We start from the raw sequence: 20,161 nt of genomic DNA, 5'->3' as shown, positions 1-20,161 counted from the left end.
GCATGTTTGTGAGCATTTTAGGTATGTTAGGTGACCCAGTCTCTTGTTAGCATTGATTCACGGCCACCCAACTGCTGGGTCTGTCAAAACATCTGTACATTTTCTATATGTTGCATAACAGCTGCTTTCTCTCTCAGTAAAGATCTGCCACTTCTGGCAAATGTTTTCCTTTTGTCTATTTACATGTAAATAACGTTGAACCTGCAACATGACACTATCTATTGTAACATACATTTTGCAAGGGAGCACAACAGTGAAAAGAAGTTAGCCTTAAAATCTATTTTGTACAAGTGTTCTGTTGTACAACTCAAGTGCTAAGCTTATCTCAGCATTTCTGTTTATCCTTATACTGTATCACTGAGGCAATTTAAAAGTACTTTTACAAAACAGAGTACCTGACTTTTTTTTTTTTCCACACACGGCACATATAATGCATATCGACCCCCCCTCCCCCATTAAGGTATAGCACACACACACTGCAAGAAAAAAACTAATAGGTAATAATGTTATCATGTTGCCCATCCTTCAGAGAGCCGCATGCGCTTGACAGAAGGGCTTTCCCTTTCGTCCGGCGAAGGTCTGGTGAGTCCAATGGGGGAGTGGAATTCGTTCCGGTGATCTTCTCGGTCACTTCCATCATACGAACTGCTACAGCTGCTCAAACTGTCAACGGGAGATCTCCCCGCCTCATGGCGCGTGTGCTGTGGGTATCTCGAGGGTGTGGTGGTACGGTCTCTAGGAGGAGAAACAGGTTCTGACTTGATGTTGAGGCTTTGAGTAGAAGGCAGGGAGAGATTTGTACTCTGAGATAAATGAGTGCTAGTGCAAGCTCTGTAGGAGGAAAGGAAACCCAGTTACAGACTGAGGAGGCATGGAGCCCCCAGAAATGCACAAACACTCGCACAAAACATCAGTGTAAAGGCTCACGCAGTACCAGTGCATACGGAGAGTAGGAGCACTGTTTTCTGGGGAGTATTGTGAAAAATTTGGAGAGATGAAAGCATCACAAAAGGCATGGTCCTCTTGAGCACTTCTGGTATGCCCCAGGATTGAAAGAAAGTCAAGAAAGTCTTTCTCTCTCTTTCGTTCTTTTTTTTTTTTTTTGCTTTCCCTAAGTTTCATAACCGATTTTGGAAGCTGAGCCTTTGCACTGTTGGAACCACCTGTAGGTTTCTTTATAACTAATGCTTGTGTGTGTGTATGCACTGGGCGAGACATGGGAGGCATGGACTTTCTGCTGGGATTAAGTCAATTAGTTCAAATGCGCCACAGCATTTTCATCATTGTTCATTTTGACACGCAACTATAGATGCAAAAGAAATAGGGCTCTATACATTTCAGACCTTTCTGAATAGAGTTGAATGACAGGTCCTTGGATCAATGTTAATAAAATACTGCAGACAAGTAAGGATTTAGATATGATTTTATGGTATAAATGTATGAATTCCTAATTCAAAACAGAATTTTTTTGAATAAACTGCCAAAGAGAATTTGAAGAGTAGTGGAAAGTGTCAGAGGAATATATTGATTTGCATGCAGGAGAACCCAACTCAGAGAATGTTTCAAACATCAAGAGAAACTGTTACTCTGAAACTTTTTAAAAGGCAAGCTAGATACCTATTCTAAGTTCATTTTCTTTATGTGTGTTTTTGTGGGCAGGCTGTGACAGAGGAAAGCTGAAGTAGGCAGAGGGGAGAGTGAATACTGAGAATGCACATTATCTCTAAGAGAGAAAATGTGATAACTTGCATGTGAAGAATATTTTATACAAAGGCACCACCTACTGGTAAAACCTGACTTTTTTATTACTAAAATACAGTTCTCAATATGTAATTCCCATTATCTTCTTAGACGTTTTAGTTCAAGGACCATTTACTAGGCTGAAGTTTGTGTCTAATCCCAAAGACACAGTTTCAAGGTTTCTAATAGTGGGGATTTATACAGGGAGAGATTGAAGGTGGTAGGGGCAATAGGCCACTCTGCTACAGAAGATTATAAAACCAAAGGGGTGTGCAGACATTTTTACAGCAAGCAGAAGACATTTGAGGATTTGGAAGTATGTTTTAAGCTTGTAGAATAAATGGTTAAGTTTAGACACGGTCATTTCCATTTATTGAAATATTCCACTTTTTTGATACCTCACTGACTGCATTGAACTTTACTTAAGCAACATCTACTACAATTACTTTGGTGAAAGGCAAAATGTTGTTTTCTTTTCTTTTGACAATTTTATACTTGAAACTATACAGCTTCACTATTGAATGATATCACCTGCTTTTATCACTGATTGTTGCAATGTTCAGTAATGGATGGATCTTGTTAGACAACAGAGAAAACACCAATACCTCCAATTGCTTTCACCTACCCTTCATTTGAATACAGAGGAGTTTGTCAAAATTTGCAGCGATCCCTTTCATAAGTCAGAATTAGTGAGTAATAGCCCTCACTGTAGAAAATGCAAGCACATTTTTGGCAAGCAGGACTTTTTTGCTTTTGTAGGTATTAAATAAACACACATAAGAAACTGTAAATGTCAAACTCAGTCATTCCAATCTAGTGAAACATTCTACTCTTTTGTTGAAAACTTGTTGAAACAAATCCAACAAGAATAAAAATACATTCCTGGCTTTTGCTTTGCTTTTCATTTCCAGTGATTTTATTTTTCAGTTACTTAGGAGATACTGGGACTTCACCTGGGAAAAAAGGCTGCCAGTTTAGCATATATGATAGGATGTATGATTTTAGATGCCAAGCTTACAGCTAAACCTGAAAGTCCCTAATACAGGATAGTGGAACCTGAGGATTTGATTTAGAAGTGTTTGATATAAATAGATGACATGCCACTTAGCAACGTCTGGGACACTTAAAAACCCATGCTAGTTAAAACAACCAGATTCAGTCAAATTTGTTCGCATGGAACATACTTGACTTTTACATGCAGTCTATTCTGTTACAGCCCCCAAAGGAACAAATCTAGAGAGATAAGCTGCATTTTCTAAGAAATACAGCCAGTATTGTTACACTGCAATGTTACGTTTTAAAAAGTGTTTCAGAAGTGAGTATGAGAATGCATCTCTATAGACTTTTCTTTAGATTCTTTGTGATTCATCACTGAGGTTATGTAAATAACTCGCATATGAATTTGTGGCAGTCTTAAAAAATACTGCAGGCTGGTCTGCGTTTTGAACATATTTTTTGTAAACTGAAAAAAATAAAAAAAATCATTTCAGCAGGTCAGGACTACATTTTTGAGGTTTTAAACAGTATAAATATTACAGCAATTGATAAGAATCATCATTCAAAATTTTCATTTAAGCTGATTTTTAAAAATCTTTTTGTGCTAGAACTATTTCCAAAATGAGTTCCCAAATGAGTTTTGGTGACTGTAATCTACATTGTTTGGTTAAAATTTCTGAAATATTTTACCAGAATTTTGTATAAGCTGATAAGGCTAATTACAATAAGGCTAATAAACCTATTGTTACACATCAGTGCGAATGGTAAAAGAGTACTTACTTAGGTGCAGTCTTTAGTCTTGTATTCTAAATAGAAGATTGATTTCTATTTAGAATGGAAGCTTTCTATATTACAAAAAAATGTAGATATCTTTTTGCTACTAAATGAATTCTTTGTATGTGTGTTTGAGTGTGAATACAGCTGTTTCTGTATATTTTACACAGTTGCTTCATATAAATATGTAATTTTGGTCCAGGAATTTTGTCATTTGAAACATACTCTAAGTTCACTGAAAACCAGATGGGTTTTGAATATGGTAAATCCACAGAGAAAATAAAGCAAATGACTTTAAAGAATTGTGTATAATTATAAGCACTCAATAAGTGCCATACAGTCTACCCACATTGATGTGATCACCTTTTCTCATACATTGTACAAAAACATTTAATTTTATGGGGAAAATGAGGAGTAGTAATGTTTTAATTTTACACAGCAGTTCATATTCAGATCAGTATGCGTGAAAATGTCACGATTATTTAGAATACAACAACCACATGGGAGGAATACTGGTTCCTCTCTGGGTTCAGGATTATGCAACTGCCCAGCTCTGCTGTGAAACAAGTGGGATGCAAGTCAGGATGCAACAAGTTTGCAGGTGGGTTTAGTTCTTGATGCCCCTGAGATCAGATCAGTTCTGGATTCAAATCTCCAACTGGTACTGAAGTTCAGCATGAACAGATAGAAGTGCAGGTCTGACTAGGTGATCAGTGATGACATGAACATGCATTAAATAGATTTTTATAGAGGGAGAAAAAGGTCTATTGAAGAAAGGAAGAGTCTCACATATATTTTTTCACACCCACATTTGCTTCTCTAACTTAGCTTACCTCCTCACTTCAAATAATTTTTTTTTGTTCATAAATGTATATATAGAAACACAGGAATTAACACTGGATATTCACAGTAAAATTTAGTTATGTCTGTAACTAGGAGAACAGTGGATATTTTTGACTTGCTAGTAATTCAGAAGAATAAACCCTCTCTGTTTTTCTTTCAGGTAAAAGTAAAGTGTTTTTTTCATATTTTTTGATGAATATAAAAGCAGAATAACAATTTCTGTGCCAAGACATTTTGATTAGCTTTCACACTTTAAGGTTTACCCTTAAAGAATAATTTGAAACTGAATCAGTGGAACATCTCATTTACAATGGTGACATAAGAAAATTGGCTCAATCTGAAATATTTTAGGGTCTTATTCAGAACAAGGAGGTTGGCAAAACCAATACAAACTCACAAAACATGATGTCACTGAGTCTAAATTCTTCAGTAAAAAGGGATGAGTGGAAAATATTTGCCCAAAACCAGTTATGATTACTAGCAAATCAAAATTAATCATTGCTGATTAATCAGCTTGTTTGATAAGAATCACAGAACAAGTCAATAGTACGCATGGATCTGGGCAAATCTTTTGTTCGTTTGGGCAGCAGTTTGGAGAAACTTCTCTTGTGTATAAAATTATATGTATTGAAGATTCTTTTGACAAAATACTCTGATTGAGTTTCTGTGTTTGCACTTATATTTTATGAAAGCCAAACTTTCACCTGAGAATGACACTTAAGGCAGAAAAGACTCTCTCTTAGACTGATAAATATGGATGAAAGAGAATGTTTGGCATGAAATGGACTTGTGTCTAAAGTATATAAACTATTAATTTCAAAGTTAGGAATAGAATCCCCTCCTGGTTAAGTGATTAATTTCTGGTAGACTCTCTGGTCCATGTTAAATAAGCAGTAAGCCTCTCCTCTCCATAGGAGACATTGTAACAATATTCAGGCAAAAACTCCTTACATTTTGGGAGGGATACATTTTGATTTTTAATGGAATTAATGTGTATTTTTTCCAGATGTAGACATAGTTGAAAGACTCTTAAAGTAATATTTTTCTTAATCTAAAATGTTGAAAATTTTGACTTGCTTTAATATCACAATCATATCAAAACAGACTGTACATTCTTATCCTATTTGTCAGGCTCAGCAACAGGCCAAAAGCTGTACAGGCATGTAAACTGAGCAATTCCCATGTCCTCAGATATTTTCCCTCAAGCCCACGGGCACTAGTATGGTTGCTAATTGCAGAGCCAACATGAAGAGTTATGGTTCTTCTACAGTTATCTGAAAGATGGTGGGGAGCTATCTGGAGCAAGCTAATACGTCAGTTACTAACCATATTCTCCTGCCGTGCATTAAGGAAAAGGAGCTGATAGTGAAGCTTCAGGCTCCAGTGAAAAACAAAACCTGCTGGAGAATTGGGATACCTCCTCCAGTAACTCCTTTATTCCGAGGCACTCGTAGGTGTCTACACCCTGCTGCTTATCAACAAACATCTCACAATTTCCACTTCCTTCCAATAGGTGACCTCACTCAGCTACTACTCACACAGTGTAGGGATTTGGGGAGGTCAAACCCTTTCTAGGTCTGTTTTATCAAATGTCTGGGAATAACTAGAGTTTTGGGTGACTGTCCCATTTTTTTCTGCAAATTCTAGCTCAGCTGATGTGGACTGGATACGTTCTGTGTACTTTCATAAATGTTAAATAATCCAGAACTTAGAATAGGTTCTTTTGTATATGTAACTCAACAACTAAAATAAAATCAAGAAATGCTTATTATTTTCTGTGTGCACAGAAGACTTCTCCAGAACTGCCAGTGAAGCAGCTTTCATAGCTGAATTCATTTACAAATCACTGAAAGAATAATAATAAAAGTAGCCACTCAGAATGTATTCCACCAGGCACAGTCATTACACTTTGACTTTTTGTGATATGAATTAGAAACAGATGATGATGTGTGACATATCTGAAAAGGCATGTAGTTAGTTTAGGATATAATTTATACTTTTGTTGGTTAACCAAATAGTCTTATTACTTCTTTGGTACACCACTGAAAACAATCAGCTTATTGTAAAGTTATACACTGATATCTAACATGTGAGTTTTCGATTTATTTGAGATTTTATGTCTTTAGTTGTATAGTTAGTCTGAACGGTGCCCCAGGAAGAGTGCAAACCTCAAAAAGAAAATAAAAGCAGCATAATGGAAAGGTATTAAAACTACTTTTTCTAACACAGCAACTATTTCAGTTGCATGTTTTTATGCAGTTAGTATCTGTACAGACTTATTTATATATAAGTGGGATTCAAAAAGTGTATGTTTCCTCTAAAACATCTGTACAGCTTTAAAAATCCAAACCGTTTGTATACGGTAAGGAAATCACAGTAAGTTACAAAATGTGGTCAGATAAATTAGAAGGAGAATTTTGAAGTCTGAGCCACATTTATAGTATTAGGTACTTTCAGATTATGGCAACTGTCCTGTAAAAATTAGTGCACATGTGCAAAACACCTCTTTCAAAAGAAAAAAAAAAGTTTAATTTTCAAATGCTTGTGAATTAAAATTCTACTCATGAATATACTCTGGTCACTTTCAGTTTATATTTTTACAGTGAAAAATTTCTTAATTCAAGTATGTTAGACTAAACCTTAGGCTAAGATTGGAGTGTCAGTGAATGCTTAGGATCTTACTCAGTAGAAACTGCAGATACTAGGATTTTTGAAAATCATACCCTTTAAGTTTACTTGAATTAGCCAACAGGTTACTTTTTCAGTAATGCTTTATGTGATTTCCCTGTGTGAATCTTCACAGTTTTAAAAATACTAAAATAATTTAGCAGTGTGCTTCACCAATCTTGAAAAAATGTCTTGAACTTAGCCACTAGAGGGTACAAATACCTATCCCCCTCAACACAGGCAAATCACGGTGAGTTTTATGGGCTGCCAGATTCTTAGGCCTAATTGTTACGTACTTGTATAAAACAGTTCCAAAGAAATGAAACTCGCATGTCACAGCTGAGCAGATGGAGGTGTGTGATTATTATATAAGGGTAAGGCTTAATCTCAGATCAAATCATTATGTCACTCTAAAAATATTCAGAATTTTTTCAAGTTTTTTGTTAAAGTTTATGCTGTAGTAACTGGAAATAAAAGTATAAAGGGCAAAATAAAACAGCAGCACAATATAAGTGTTTAGTTTTGTCTTTAGTGATGAAATAAAATGCTATTTAAAGAAATAAAGAGTAAAACATGAGCAGTAATCTTTACTATACTACTGAGAAAATGCCAGGGAAACAGAATATTTCATTTTAGCTACCTGACAGGCTTTTCATGAAATATGTAGTTTCAAATTTTGGAAACTGAGCTGTTACATCCAGTAAATATGGGCTGATATGTTACACTGATATATTTCAGATTTGGGATTACTGGGGATACTGAAGTCACTGTAGAACAATATGGTATTTTAAAGAAAGCACTGCTTACCCCAATTGACTGAGGGCAGATGGTGGCATATTATGTAGGTGTTGCTGTTGCCAGCCAGTCACAGAACCAAGATGAAGAGCACTGGCTGTATTAAACCCAGAGAGAGACGATATATCTGCACTACTCAGAGAGTATTCTAGATTTGAAAACAGAAAAGACAATGATTAAAATAGAATTAAGGAGGAAGCAATTAAACAATAACTAGCATCATAATTTTCACATGTCACTTAATAAGCCTCTTAATTTTAATTACACCAATCATATTAAGTTGCACTAGAAAAAGTAGACTCTCCTCTTCAGTCAACTCATTAATTTGGGAGCAAATAATGCACTAATAATTATTCTGTAATTTACCAGGGCTTTTTTGGTCTGAAAAATCCAAAGCAGTCTTACCCCTTATATCCACCATAACTATAAATGCATTTTCTTAGAGCCAAAGACTTGAAAAACATCATAGTATTTCAGTTATGGTCTTCTGCGCAGAACCCAGTAGCCTGTGTCTGAACAATGCATTTCTTCTCTACAAGCATCCGGCCTGTATACCATACAGTAGCACTGTACAATGGGAACTGGAAAGGATCTCTTAGGGCTTCATTTCTAGTCCTTTCCAGGTAACTATATGACAGCTCACAAAATTATTGAACTCCATTTTTAAACCAGTGAAACCGCTTGCTCCCACTACCCTTATGGCTTTAGGGAGATGCATTCAAGAACCAGATGAAATTACCTGTTGTATTAGGAGGATCAAGAAGTCTGTTTCAAGTCACATTTCTTATAAAAGCCAATGGAAGAAAGCTATCAAAACAGTTTTCCATTTGAACAAAATAGCCATTTTCAAAAAGATATGTCTCAAGTTAGTGACAGATTCAGAATAAGTAAATGAAGTGTGAAAGCGTATCAGCTTTGAATTTTTCAGTTTAGCCCAGCGAACATTAGCTAATTCATTACTACTGAGATAGATGTTTGTCCACATCTTGCTCCCTCCCTCCTTTTCTTCTGCATCTTGCCCTGATACTCACCAGTACCATATGTTGTTGAAATGGCTGATGGGTATCCTCCCATCCCTTGCCCCGGTAGAGTAGGAGTTGCTACGGAAACCACTGGAGTAGCCAATGACTGAGCAGACTGGGAGTTATTTATCCTCTGATTCTTTTAAAATAAGTAAAATAAACATATTATTGACTGGGTTTAAGTCAGTTAAGTGTATTAGCTTTCTGGGTATGTTTTGTGCATAAGAAATACAAGCTGATACAGATTTTTAGAAATTAATCATTTAGCATGTGGCTTTTATGAACTCTGCCAACCCTATCATTTACAATTCTTCAAGAGACCAGTTGTCACCATAGTAACCCATTACATCAGTATCTCCTAGGTAACTGAACCAGTAACAAGCAAGATTGCTTTTATTGTGGGTAGAAAAACAGACCGTGTGAAGAACTGATGAAATATGTAAACTCTACTCCCATTGTTTTGCTTTCCAGTCAAATGCAAAAAAAACCCAGAAACAAAAACGCAAAACCCACTAATAGATTTGATGCTTAATTCAACCAGTAGCACCACGACAGAGCTGAATACTGAACTCTTACCAGCAGATGGTGCTCTGACTACTTCGTTTTTTATAATGACAAAAGTAACTTCAAGAAGTAATAGGTAGCAAAGCATTACGCATGTATCTTTAACTCTGGGGCGCTAGATGTTGTACTGTAAAAATTGCACTAGAAAACTCTAATTTTGTGAGTTTCAGGATAAAACATCTGGGGAGCCACCAAAAAAGTGTAATAAGACTGTGTCATCTTCAAGAACATAAGATTACATGCTAGCTTTCCACCAACAGGAAAGCTCTATTTTAACACACATTATTGGAATATGCGCAACAAGTACATCTTTGTCTTCTATATCGCTAGTTTTCAAAAATTATGATTGGCACTCTTGTTCATAATACAGCAATGGTAAAGTTTTCCATTATATTTCAACCACCACTTCATCTACACAGACAGAAGAAATGCTTTTTTTTTTCATTATTAAGACGAACACCACTACCACTTACCAAAAGCAGATCAACATCCTCAGACTGAAAGCATAGGAAAGGAGCATTAAAAATTAGTGAACGTAAATATGTACCAGGATGCAGTCATTCTAGCATAATTAATAGCTTCATCTGATAGGGACAGCAAATTAAATACTTTCTGAGCATAATTCAGAAAAACAGCAGTTCATAGACGTGTTCTTTGTCCTTCTAACGAGATATTTGTCTCAACTGTGAAGAAAATTCATCCAGTTTTCAGCACAAGTCATTGGCTTGGAATTCATTATTTCTTCCACAGCCCCAGTGGCTGCAGATTATGTTGCTATACCTGGTTTCAAGAGATCTGACCATTCACAGAATCCCTTGGAAAGTATCAGTTTTAAGGACCTTGGAATAAATCATTTGATGGAGACAGTCTGTCACTGCCTTGGTTGACTTTGAGTATAGCCCTGTAGGAGACTATTTACTACTCATCCTCTCAGAAGACAGCATCACATTTATGGGGTTTTTAGTTTGATATTCAAAGTTAATTTATAACGCATCAACCTAAAGTAGCCAACTTGGAAGTTGTTTTAATAGCTTGTCTGTTACATAATGGAAAAATGTGTTTATAGTGTCACTTAAATTCACCATCAAGATCCTTTTTTAATCAAGCCCACTTTTAACGTTAAATCACTCATGAAAGATTTACTTGCAACCACTAACCCACTTTCAGTAGGGAACTGAAAGGTACTCACATGACACCCTAAAGAGTCCACTTTCTATCATAATACTCTGCTTAAATGTTGTTAATCCTGGCAGGAGATACAGCAGTCTGATGCTCCATTTTATCCTGCTCTACCTATTTGTTGCCTCTTTATTGCCATCATTACAAAATTTTGCCTTTGGAGTTCAGAGTGACAGAGTTCAAATTCACTTATTTGTAGTTAATCAGCCATCTGCTGAGCATTTGCGTGGCTAAATGTTTAGGAAAAATACAGTGTATTAGGAATGCATTGGGTTAAATTCAGTCTTTATAACAAATCCAGGAAAGGATCTTCCAGCTACTAGGAAGGAGAGTGCAGAAGTTTGGACTGTGCAGGACACAGTCCCCATTTTGTAACTCAATAGGAAAAAAGGAGGAAGTAAAAATGACTTCATAAAAGCAATTAGACAGGCTCTGCCTACATCCTCAGCTTGACATCAGGCCTTAAGGAAAGATAGAAAGACCAAGAAAGCAAGAACATGGAATGTTTTTCTACTGATTTTAGTGGGCTTAGCAGGCCCTGAAAATCTTAAATATCTGTTATCTGAAGGACAAAAAAAAAAAAAAGCTTTGAAAATGCATTACCACTGATGGCATTGTATTCTTGCTGCCAGGTGGAATAAGCACTCGGAGATCTGGTTTACGGTTGTTCATTCCCAAATTCATTGGGGGCGGAGATTTTGCTTGCATATTCTTGTTCAAGTTGCCAGGTGAGACCAGCAGACCTGGTGAGTTGCGAGGGTTGCCATACCCATTTCCTGTTTAAAAAAGAAAAATGAGATATGAAAATAAGAGAGAGAAGGGCCATAAGTGCAAACGTATTTCTGACTGAACATTAAAAACTTGAAATAAAAAAATTCAAAATAAATACTTGTGTCATGTAACGTCTCTATATAGGAAAATGAAACTCATGCCATATTTGGAACAACTGGTCTTAAAATTCTTTCCTTCATGGCAGCTGACATTTCAGGCATGTGCCGAAGTTTAACTTGATTGTATGACTCCATTTATAGTACTATGGTATATAGCATAATATAATGTGCACTCAAAGCAGCCGAGATCTAACTTTTGCCTTACAAGAGAATTAGGAAAGTCAGACAATCTTATGTCTTAAAAAAATGTCAAAGCTATGCTGTGTTTTCTTGACAACTACAGAGGATTCTGACTAGCCTGACTCAGCCCTTTCCAGTTCATAATTTTGTTTTGTTTTTAAACAAAGGATGAGTACAGCAAGGCTATAATTTCCAGAAAAGGCAGGGGGAGGAATAGGAAGATTCTTAAATGTTTTTGGCTCTCTTTCCCCACGCTTTTTGGACCGACTCTGTCAACACAAAAGTCAATGGGAGCAAGAGCATGTCCTTATTTGGAAAATGCCTCCATACCTTTCATCTTCCTTCCTTTGCTGCTTTCTGCAAGCCCAAATAACAATTCAGTCAGGCAGATGCTTCATCTGTTTTTTTCAGAAGTGGGTTTCCTACTGTCACTAAGTAATATTGACAATTGTATATCAATACCGATAGTGACCTACCATCCCACTAACACTGAGACCTTCTTTTTTTCATCCATCTAATTTCATCTCCTACCCACACAAAGTCTGGGAAAAGACATGATTTTTTACTGTATGCTTGAAATTCTGTCTCTACAGGGTCAGGAGAGATACAGAAACTGCCCAGTCATAGTGAAGAAATAGTATAAAAACTAATACAGAAAGAGAAAAATTTCATGTATAAATACTGAGAAAACAAATCTTAGGAAAGACATTCTGTTCTGGCTCATCTTTGGTTCACAGCTAGCAAGCTGCAACACAACCTAAAAATAGTGTGGGGAGATGAGCTAGTGAGCACGGAACAGACCTATGAATTACAAGCCCTGGACCTGCACGATTTCCTTTGTAGTCCCAAAGTCAATGAAGCACTCAGTATCTCATGTTTTTCATATGTGAAATGGGGGTTACAGACCTAATGGACATAAATGTATTATGGAACTAAATTTGATGAAGTCTATGAGGTGGTCATAAAAGTAACAGTAAATGAGAGTGAATCTGTTTTCTGCTTTGGATAATGAAGTGTGCCCAAGCATGACATTAAATCTGAATTCTAATTTGCAAGCACATAGACTAATTGTATTTATCAGATCAGATCAGCAAATTCATGGAGAAGAGAATCGACCAAGGGCTATTAAATACAAAAATAACACCTTAGGCTCTGGAAGACCCTGAACTGTGAAAACTAGGGTTGGGACACAGGGTAAGTATCCTATGTGCTTGACTCCCATATTCTTTGTGTACCGGCTATTAGCCACTGGTCTAGCTTTTTTATTCTTATGCTTTTAATTATAATAATCTTCCAACCATTTGCAAAAAGAATTAAGATGAAAACTTAAAAACACTCAGATCACTCAGATATTAAACAAAAATATTCTTTATAGTTAATCTAATCATTTAATTTGTTAATATTATCTTACAGTTAGTGAGATAAAATGTGTTAATTTAAAAAAGTGTATTTTACACTTAGAAGCTGAAATAACAGAGCACTAGCAAGAAGCTTCCATTTCCTGTCAGTAGACTATTTTTTTAAATGAACAATTGCTTTCAACATGGATTTGCTATATTTTAAGCTCTAATTAATGCTATGTGTTAGAAGTAGAGAGATTAAAAGGGGCATTTTAAATATACGATAATATTTTTTTCTAGAAAATACAGTGCCTTTTAAAAGCTGAACATCAGTTTGACAAACTGAACACTGAAAAAACAGTTATGACATGGTGAAGTGATCAACAGAAGAAACTGAAGCAAAAGAAGAGTTTCTCTGGTGCTGGTTTCATACAGGAGCTATTTTACCAAAAGGAAGTAAAACTGCCTTGTGAAATTTGTATGACAAGCACTTTGGTTCAGAGTGTGAAAATGAACCTGTTTGAAGAAACAATATATTTTTTTAATTTTGCAATATACCATCTAATATATTTAAGGAAACCACGCGTGGCAGTTTATATCTTTGTTTTTATGGTTGTGAATTTTTGAAAAAAGAAACCTTTACAAGAAAGCACTCCTGTTTTCCACAGATTTGTTTAATACAATTTTCTATTAAAAATTAAGAGAAATAATAATGCATCCTTATCAAATTATAGTGTTCAGAAACATTAGTCAGACCTTCAATATTATTTATGCACTGATGTAAAATATTTTGAACAGTGATAACCTTTCTTCCATTTATATTTTTAGAACATCAAATTATTTTTAAGAACCACTGCAATCTTCTTTTCACCAGTAGATTTCTGCTGTTCATGGCATATTATGCCAGCTAGCATTTTGGAGCCATATAATAACCATTCCTCTTTCCAGCCACCAAATTGTTATTCTTTTGGTATAATGTGGATTCAGGAATGTAAGACTGTGGACCTTAAACCAATGATACAGAAACCCATCATTTGAAAATCAATGATGAATGCATGCATGCGGTTTACAGCTAAGAAGAGTCTGCATTTAAACCAGCTCTTTAAACCGTATCCTCCTTACTCAGAAAGCTGTGGCCTGCTCTGAGGCAGCTGTCCCACCTTCAGATAAATCCACCAAAGAGAATGGTCTCATTTACATTCAGAGGCAAAAAAATGTATAAGACTTCTAATATACAGATTAAACCTTTCTTCATCCTATACTTTAAAATTACACTCTGCCTGGACAATTATCAATTTAGATGTGACTCTATGCAGAACATCACATTCCACTATCCACTTGAAAGCGCAAAAAATTATATGTCATGTATGAATGGATTTCCTGATTATAGATTATAAGAAAATGAAAACCAGATGGATTTTAGAGCAAGTTGGCTTTACATTTTTATTTGGTTAAAAGCCATATTTTTGCTGGAATAGAACATTTTTAAACGTTACAGATATAACTTGTAATGCATAATGAAAATAAAAACAGTAGATGCACAAGTTTTAAAGGGCATATGTCAGAATTTGTAAATTTACAGCATTTTCAATTTAAGAAGTTTTCAGAGAAAATGATTTTTCCTAGTGTTGTTTGTTACACTGATTTCAAAGAGTAAAAATATTTTACATATAAAAGAGCTTGTTTCTAGACAGAACTAGTGGAGCAGCACGTGTCATAAAATGCAGTGCCAGACTTTGTATTTGGACTAATAGCACAATATGAAGACAAATGCTTTCTGAGCATAGAATGCTCTTCTTGGGCATGTTCCCATATTCTGCAATTAGGCACAAGTGCCATTGACTTTAGAGGGGATTTTCTCCAAGTACAGATTGCATGATTAATCCCTATGATATCACTTTTTAAAAACTCACATCCAGAAAAGCTATTTTTATGCACCAGTAGTTAGTCAGTTGATAAGAATTAATACAAAATATTAATCTACTCATGGAAAACCACTATTTGAACTATGCTGCAAATTCAAAGACTACTATTTTAAATGGTCATTTCCGTGTTGTAAAAATTTAAGGGTAGAACAGGGCATAAATTTGCTCAGATTAGGAAAAAGAGCAAAGTTTACTTCTCTTCCTTCATTGCCCATTAGTAACACCTGTCCCTTACATATAGTTTTGGTCATTCTTATGTCAGTGGTTTCAAAATGACTGCAGTTCTTGATATTCTCAGAGGTAGGGCTGAGCTTCTCTACTGAGCATTTAAGCTTGGAACCTTTCCACGTATTAAGGTAACACAAATGAGGGAGAAGTGGATAATTTATTTCCATATCCTGCAACATTCTTGAACAGTATTATCACAAGTTCAAAGTCTCAAAGTTCAAAATATTGGACAAATTTTGTATTTTGATTTCTTGAATTTACTTGATTTTTTATTTTACCATTACAAAGAAACAAAAATACAATGAATAAACAAAACCTCTGTGGTAGTCCTAGAAGAATTAAGAACAAGACACTTAATGAATATGTCCTTTTTTGCTTTTTTCTTTCATTTACTCTAATGCTTTTCACTGATCATATGGGTTGAGAATTTACAAGATCTTCAGGAACCTGGGAAGCATACTTCCCACTAATTTTAACAGGAAAAGAGCTTTCAAATTTTTGAAGGAGTTTTGGTAAATGGTCATTTCAAGCTCTTGACAAGCATATGCTCGTACTTGTGGAAATTATTATGATCCTTCCAAGAAGAATATGTTCAATACATATCCCATACCTATAACATGATGATTGACCACTAACCCTCTTAAAAGGGATGTTAGAATTAGAATGAGTCTATATTCATATGAGACCCAACTATGCTATAATTTACCCTGGACTTTAAAATATAAGAAAAATAAATGAAAAAAACAATGAATGCAGTAATAGAAATTTTGCTAAATTTACACTCAGTTTTGTAGTCTTCACTTGATTCAGTTTCCCACTACCTAAAAGAATGGCAATTATGCCTAATAGCAATTACAAGGCAATGAATAGGTGCCTTTTCTCTTCTTACATCTTATGAGTATAATTTTTTTAATGTGTACACACAGGTCTTATTGTTTACAACCCAAACAAAATAGACAACAACAATAATGCACTAATGCCAGGGAGTTGTACTTGTGTTCACCTAAATATAATTTTTGAAGAAGCTAATTGAAAATTCTTATTCACATGTTGCATGTTAGTCATTTCACAGTACATGACCTTTACTAACTGCAAACAATAGAAGAAAACCAGTCTGGAAATATGCTCACCCAGAAAAAGAAAATCTTTACATTAAAGTACCTGTCCATTCCCACAACATTACCCTGATGGACCTTCTTTACTGAATTACTGGGAGTCACCTGAGACAGACGTGCTATATAAAATCTACTGACTTTGCGTGAAAGAATTCTTAGGCATCTTGTGAAATATCAGCTGCTCAGTCCAAAAGGACTGAAATAGAAATAAAATGCTGTGAAAGTACAGACTTGGATGGCTAGAGAGAGAAAGACGAGAAAACTATCCCAGCAACTCTTGGCTCTTGTTATAACTTAATGTAAATATAAATTTAGAGATTTCTACAACAATAAAAGACACAGTTGATATCTGATGCTGACATTCTTTCTTTCTAACTCATTGTTGTGATACAGTTTAAGATATTATAACTGTTAATGGGAAGTTCTTGCTCTTTAAGCCTAAAGGTATGTAAAGGGTTCTGATAGCACTACAGCTGTCCCATACTGGGAAAAGGGCAGTATTTGGGAATCACTAAAATGATGTTAACGGTAGGCAGTTCTGGTGTATGTGAGGGCCACCTGCACTGAGAGTGCACAAAAGAAAAGGATATGCTGTTGCACCACATTTCAGGATTATTGGACTTACTGAGAATATCTCATTTTGGGAGTCAGGCAAATCTCCACTGCTTCCATTGCAGTGAAGATAAATTGTCTGGTCAAATTTGCCAGGAAAACTGTGCATACAATTTGCCTATATTTGTAATCTATTGTCAAAAAACTGTCTTCCCTAATCTGTAGCTATCATTTTCCAGTTTTGCTATATCCCTGGGCTGGTTAAAGCTTTAGGCTGAGATCCTACATAGCTTGAGAGGCTGGGTCTAACTGCTCAATGTCATATTTACTATCATTAACAGCCCTCTAAAATACTTGGGCACCACCAGGCCTAACCAGCCCTGCCCAGCCTCTCCACGGCCTCCCCCCCTGCCCAGGCTCAGGTCCCCATTTCAGCCCAGCCTGGGGCCATCAGTCCGAGGCCTGTGCCAAATAGCGGAAGCACCGGGCCCCAGCCCCACTACGGTGCTGCCCAGCCGCAGACCCCATTTATCCTGACCTACGGCAGGATACTGCCTGTTCCCGTGGCAGTGCCCAATGCCCAGGGCTGGGGCTGCCCTGGCTGCCCCTGGTGCCCTACGCCATCGGGGTGGTGGGACGAGGCCTGGTGGCCAGGCCCAGCCCTGCCCCACCAGGAGCCCCTGCTGCTGCTGGTCCTGGGAGCTGCTGGTCCCACAGTGCCCTGGCACCAGTTCCTTTTCATGAAGGAATTAAAGACCAGCTCTGCCTCTTCAGATCTCCAAGTCACGTACTGCCAACTACCTTAATGAACTGTTTACATGGATGAAGTAGTCAACATTAAATCTAATTCATGAACTAGTGCCATCCACAATTTGGAACATCCTTAGAGTCTATTACATGTTGAGTATTTACAGGTGCACACATCAATTGCTGAAAAAGGGCATATGCATCCAATACTGCAGTAACTGGGCTCAGATTTCCTTCAAGACAGAAAGGATGTTTTTCAGGCAGAAGCTGAAAGTAAAGAAGTAACTCTTTGGCCACTCGAAAATGCAGAGCACTGCAAAACACATTTCTGGAAAATTAAGGCAGTGTCACTGATCTAGGAGGCTAGAAATCTGAGATATTTTTCAGTCAAACAGAAACTTATGAGTTTGTTCACACACAGAGTGAAAGACCATGAGAACAAAATCTGAGCTGTGTATCACAGACTGTTAACATTTCATGCAATTACTTTACTGCTGAATCAAATGCATGACTAAGTATATCGCAAACTAACCTGATCACCTATGCTGTGGTTTATGTTGTGCTGCTATAATAAGATACATATGTGAATGTATTTTTAAGTAGTTCTTACACTGTGTTCTCCCATCCTAGACTATGTTCAAAGTTCACATCTTAATAAAATAAATGTAAAGGTGGCACCTGACTATCTACAGAATTAGCCTGTCATTACCCACATAAGGGACTGTAAGCAACCGTTCAAAACATTTCTTATTGCAATTAGGTTTCCCAAGCTACAGGCAGACATTTCATTTCAGAACATCTCTGGACTCCCTCCTTCTAACATTTGGAACAGGGGTATAACACTTAGGCAGGAAGGGTGTGTCTCAAATTCAGTATACACAGGCAGAAGGAGGAGTGCTCTGCCTGCTTAAAGCTATCACTTTTATTCCTCCCTTTTTGCCTAACACAGAAACAGAGCAATAAGCAATCCAAGTCTTGGTACTGTTTGTGTTTTTTAATATTCCAGTATAGTCGTTATTGACAGCATGCTTATACTCTTTATTGTCTGATCATAGCATCTTACTATTCGCTTTGGTGATTCTCTAATAGCATCTAATTTCAGGAATTTCAGAGCATATAGCTTTAATACAGAAATGCTATGTTACCTATATCTTTACCTCTGATTGTACTGATTCATTTGTTTTCAATTCCACAAAGCTATTTTGTTCTGCTGTTTATATATCAATATCTATGTCTATCTTTAAAAACATATATCTCAAATTATCTTGTTTGGCTTGAAGGTTCACCTAATCAGCACAGTAACTAAGTTATAATTATTGAGAAAGATCACTTAAGACAATTACACAATAGTCTTTAGTTTTGTGCTTTATAAGGATTATCCTTTTATAGTTTAAAAATATGGGCACTGCACAATGAGCACCAGAACAGTATTCCTGTGCATTATCAGCTCTCTGGTGCTTTTTAAGGTCCATAGTAAACATCAGGGGCCAGATAGTCACTTAAAGGTGCCTTACCGTGCTGAAATAACTAGCCTACCCTTGCCACTGGACCTATAGATGCTATCATCAGACAGAGCGTAGGGCCTCCTACCTCGTGTAGTATTCCTGTCTCCTTCCTTCCTGTCCACACTTGCACGGGTTAGTGCTACTCTCTGCTGTAAGAATGCAGAATTCTTTTACACTAACTCCAGTCTATTAGGAGAGGTCAACACCAAAAGTCAAGGACAGTTTTCAAAAGTGCTCATCTGAGATTTAGCCTGCATGACATCTTTTCTGAAAATCCTGCAGTAAGTGGCCCAGACCTGATCTGCACAGCATGTACAAAATTATATCTGGACCTCATCTGTCTGAGATTTGACCCTGCCCAATACCTTTTTAGGACTTAGCTGCTCACTTATGATTAGAAGTTAATTCTTATTCCAGTAATGCCATTAAATAATGCATATAACGAGCATGTGGATATTATCTCTCTTCATCTTCTATGTTAGCTGAAAATATGCTCCATTCTAGTCCCTTCTATGCAAAAAACAGTATTTTTTCTTCTTTTATACAAGCTGTTATAGAGTCAGAAGAAAGACAAAACAAGAGGAAAGAGGAAAACTATATTACTGGAAAAATAAATTTTTTAATGAAGATATACAGGAAAAAATACAAGCCTGGGAAGAGTAGAGGAATATACCTTTCTTCCTGACTGCTTGAGAGCCTTTTCAAAGGACAAATCATTTGCTTTTGTGGTTGTTCCAAAGCAACTACCATTTTGGGGAAAAATGCTTTTTTAAAGAATATTTCAGGACAAGAAATAGCTCCAATTATAAACTGAGTATAAAATTTGAAACTTTTTTGAAACTTGAAATGTACTTTTTTGCTTACCCAAAGAAACTTTAGAAATAGGTGTTAACATCTTTTTTTTTCAGACAGCACTAAGTTGCTACATGTTAAATTGTCTATTTTTGATACATTCACAACTATTGAAAAATGAAGAACACATAGTTTAAAATTCAACATCAGAAAAACTTCAAAACTAGATATTTTAAACACAAATCATATATCCTTGTATTTCTCCGCTGTCTTTACTATTGGAACAGATTTACACACAAAAGGGAAG

General features: G+C 36.2%; 1 protein-coding gene across 5 annotated transcripts in view; it reads right to left on the bottom strand.

Moving 5' to 3' along the window:
• Nucleotides 1-399: 399 nt before the first annotated feature.
• MEF2C (myocyte enhancer factor 2C) overlaps nt 400-20,161 on the bottom strand; it is a 122,735-nt gene continuing 102,973 nt past the window's right edge. For 3 of the 5 annotated variants that reach the window (XM_067315130.1, XM_067315132.1, XM_067315131.1), the window contains exons 7-10: nt 11,184-11,356; nt 8,847-8,976; nt 7,828-7,963; nt 400-831 (exon numbers count right to left, since the gene is read on the bottom strand). In XM_067315130.1, the coding sequence (XP_067171231.1) occupies nt 510-831; nt 7,828-7,963; nt 8,847-8,976; nt 11,184-11,356 (761 nt within the window). In that variant the 3' untranslated portion in view covers nt 400-509. The remainder of the gene's footprint in view (nt 832-7,827; nt 7,964-8,846; nt 8,977-11,183; nt 11,357-20,161) is intronic. The other 2 variants (XM_067315133.1, XM_067315134.1) reach the window with 1 other exon arrangement.

Source organism: Apteryx mantelli, chromosome Z (assembly GCF_036417845.1).
Source record: "Apteryx mantelli isolate bAptMan1 chromosome Z, bAptMan1.hap1, whole genome shotgun sequence".
In the NCBI taxonomy this organism is placed as follows: Eukaryota; Metazoa; Chordata; class Aves; order Apterygiformes; family Apterygidae; genus Apteryx; species Apteryx mantelli.
The sequence above is the reverse complement of the archived record's forward strand: the minus strand, read 5'-3'. Positions and strand labels throughout refer to the sequence as shown.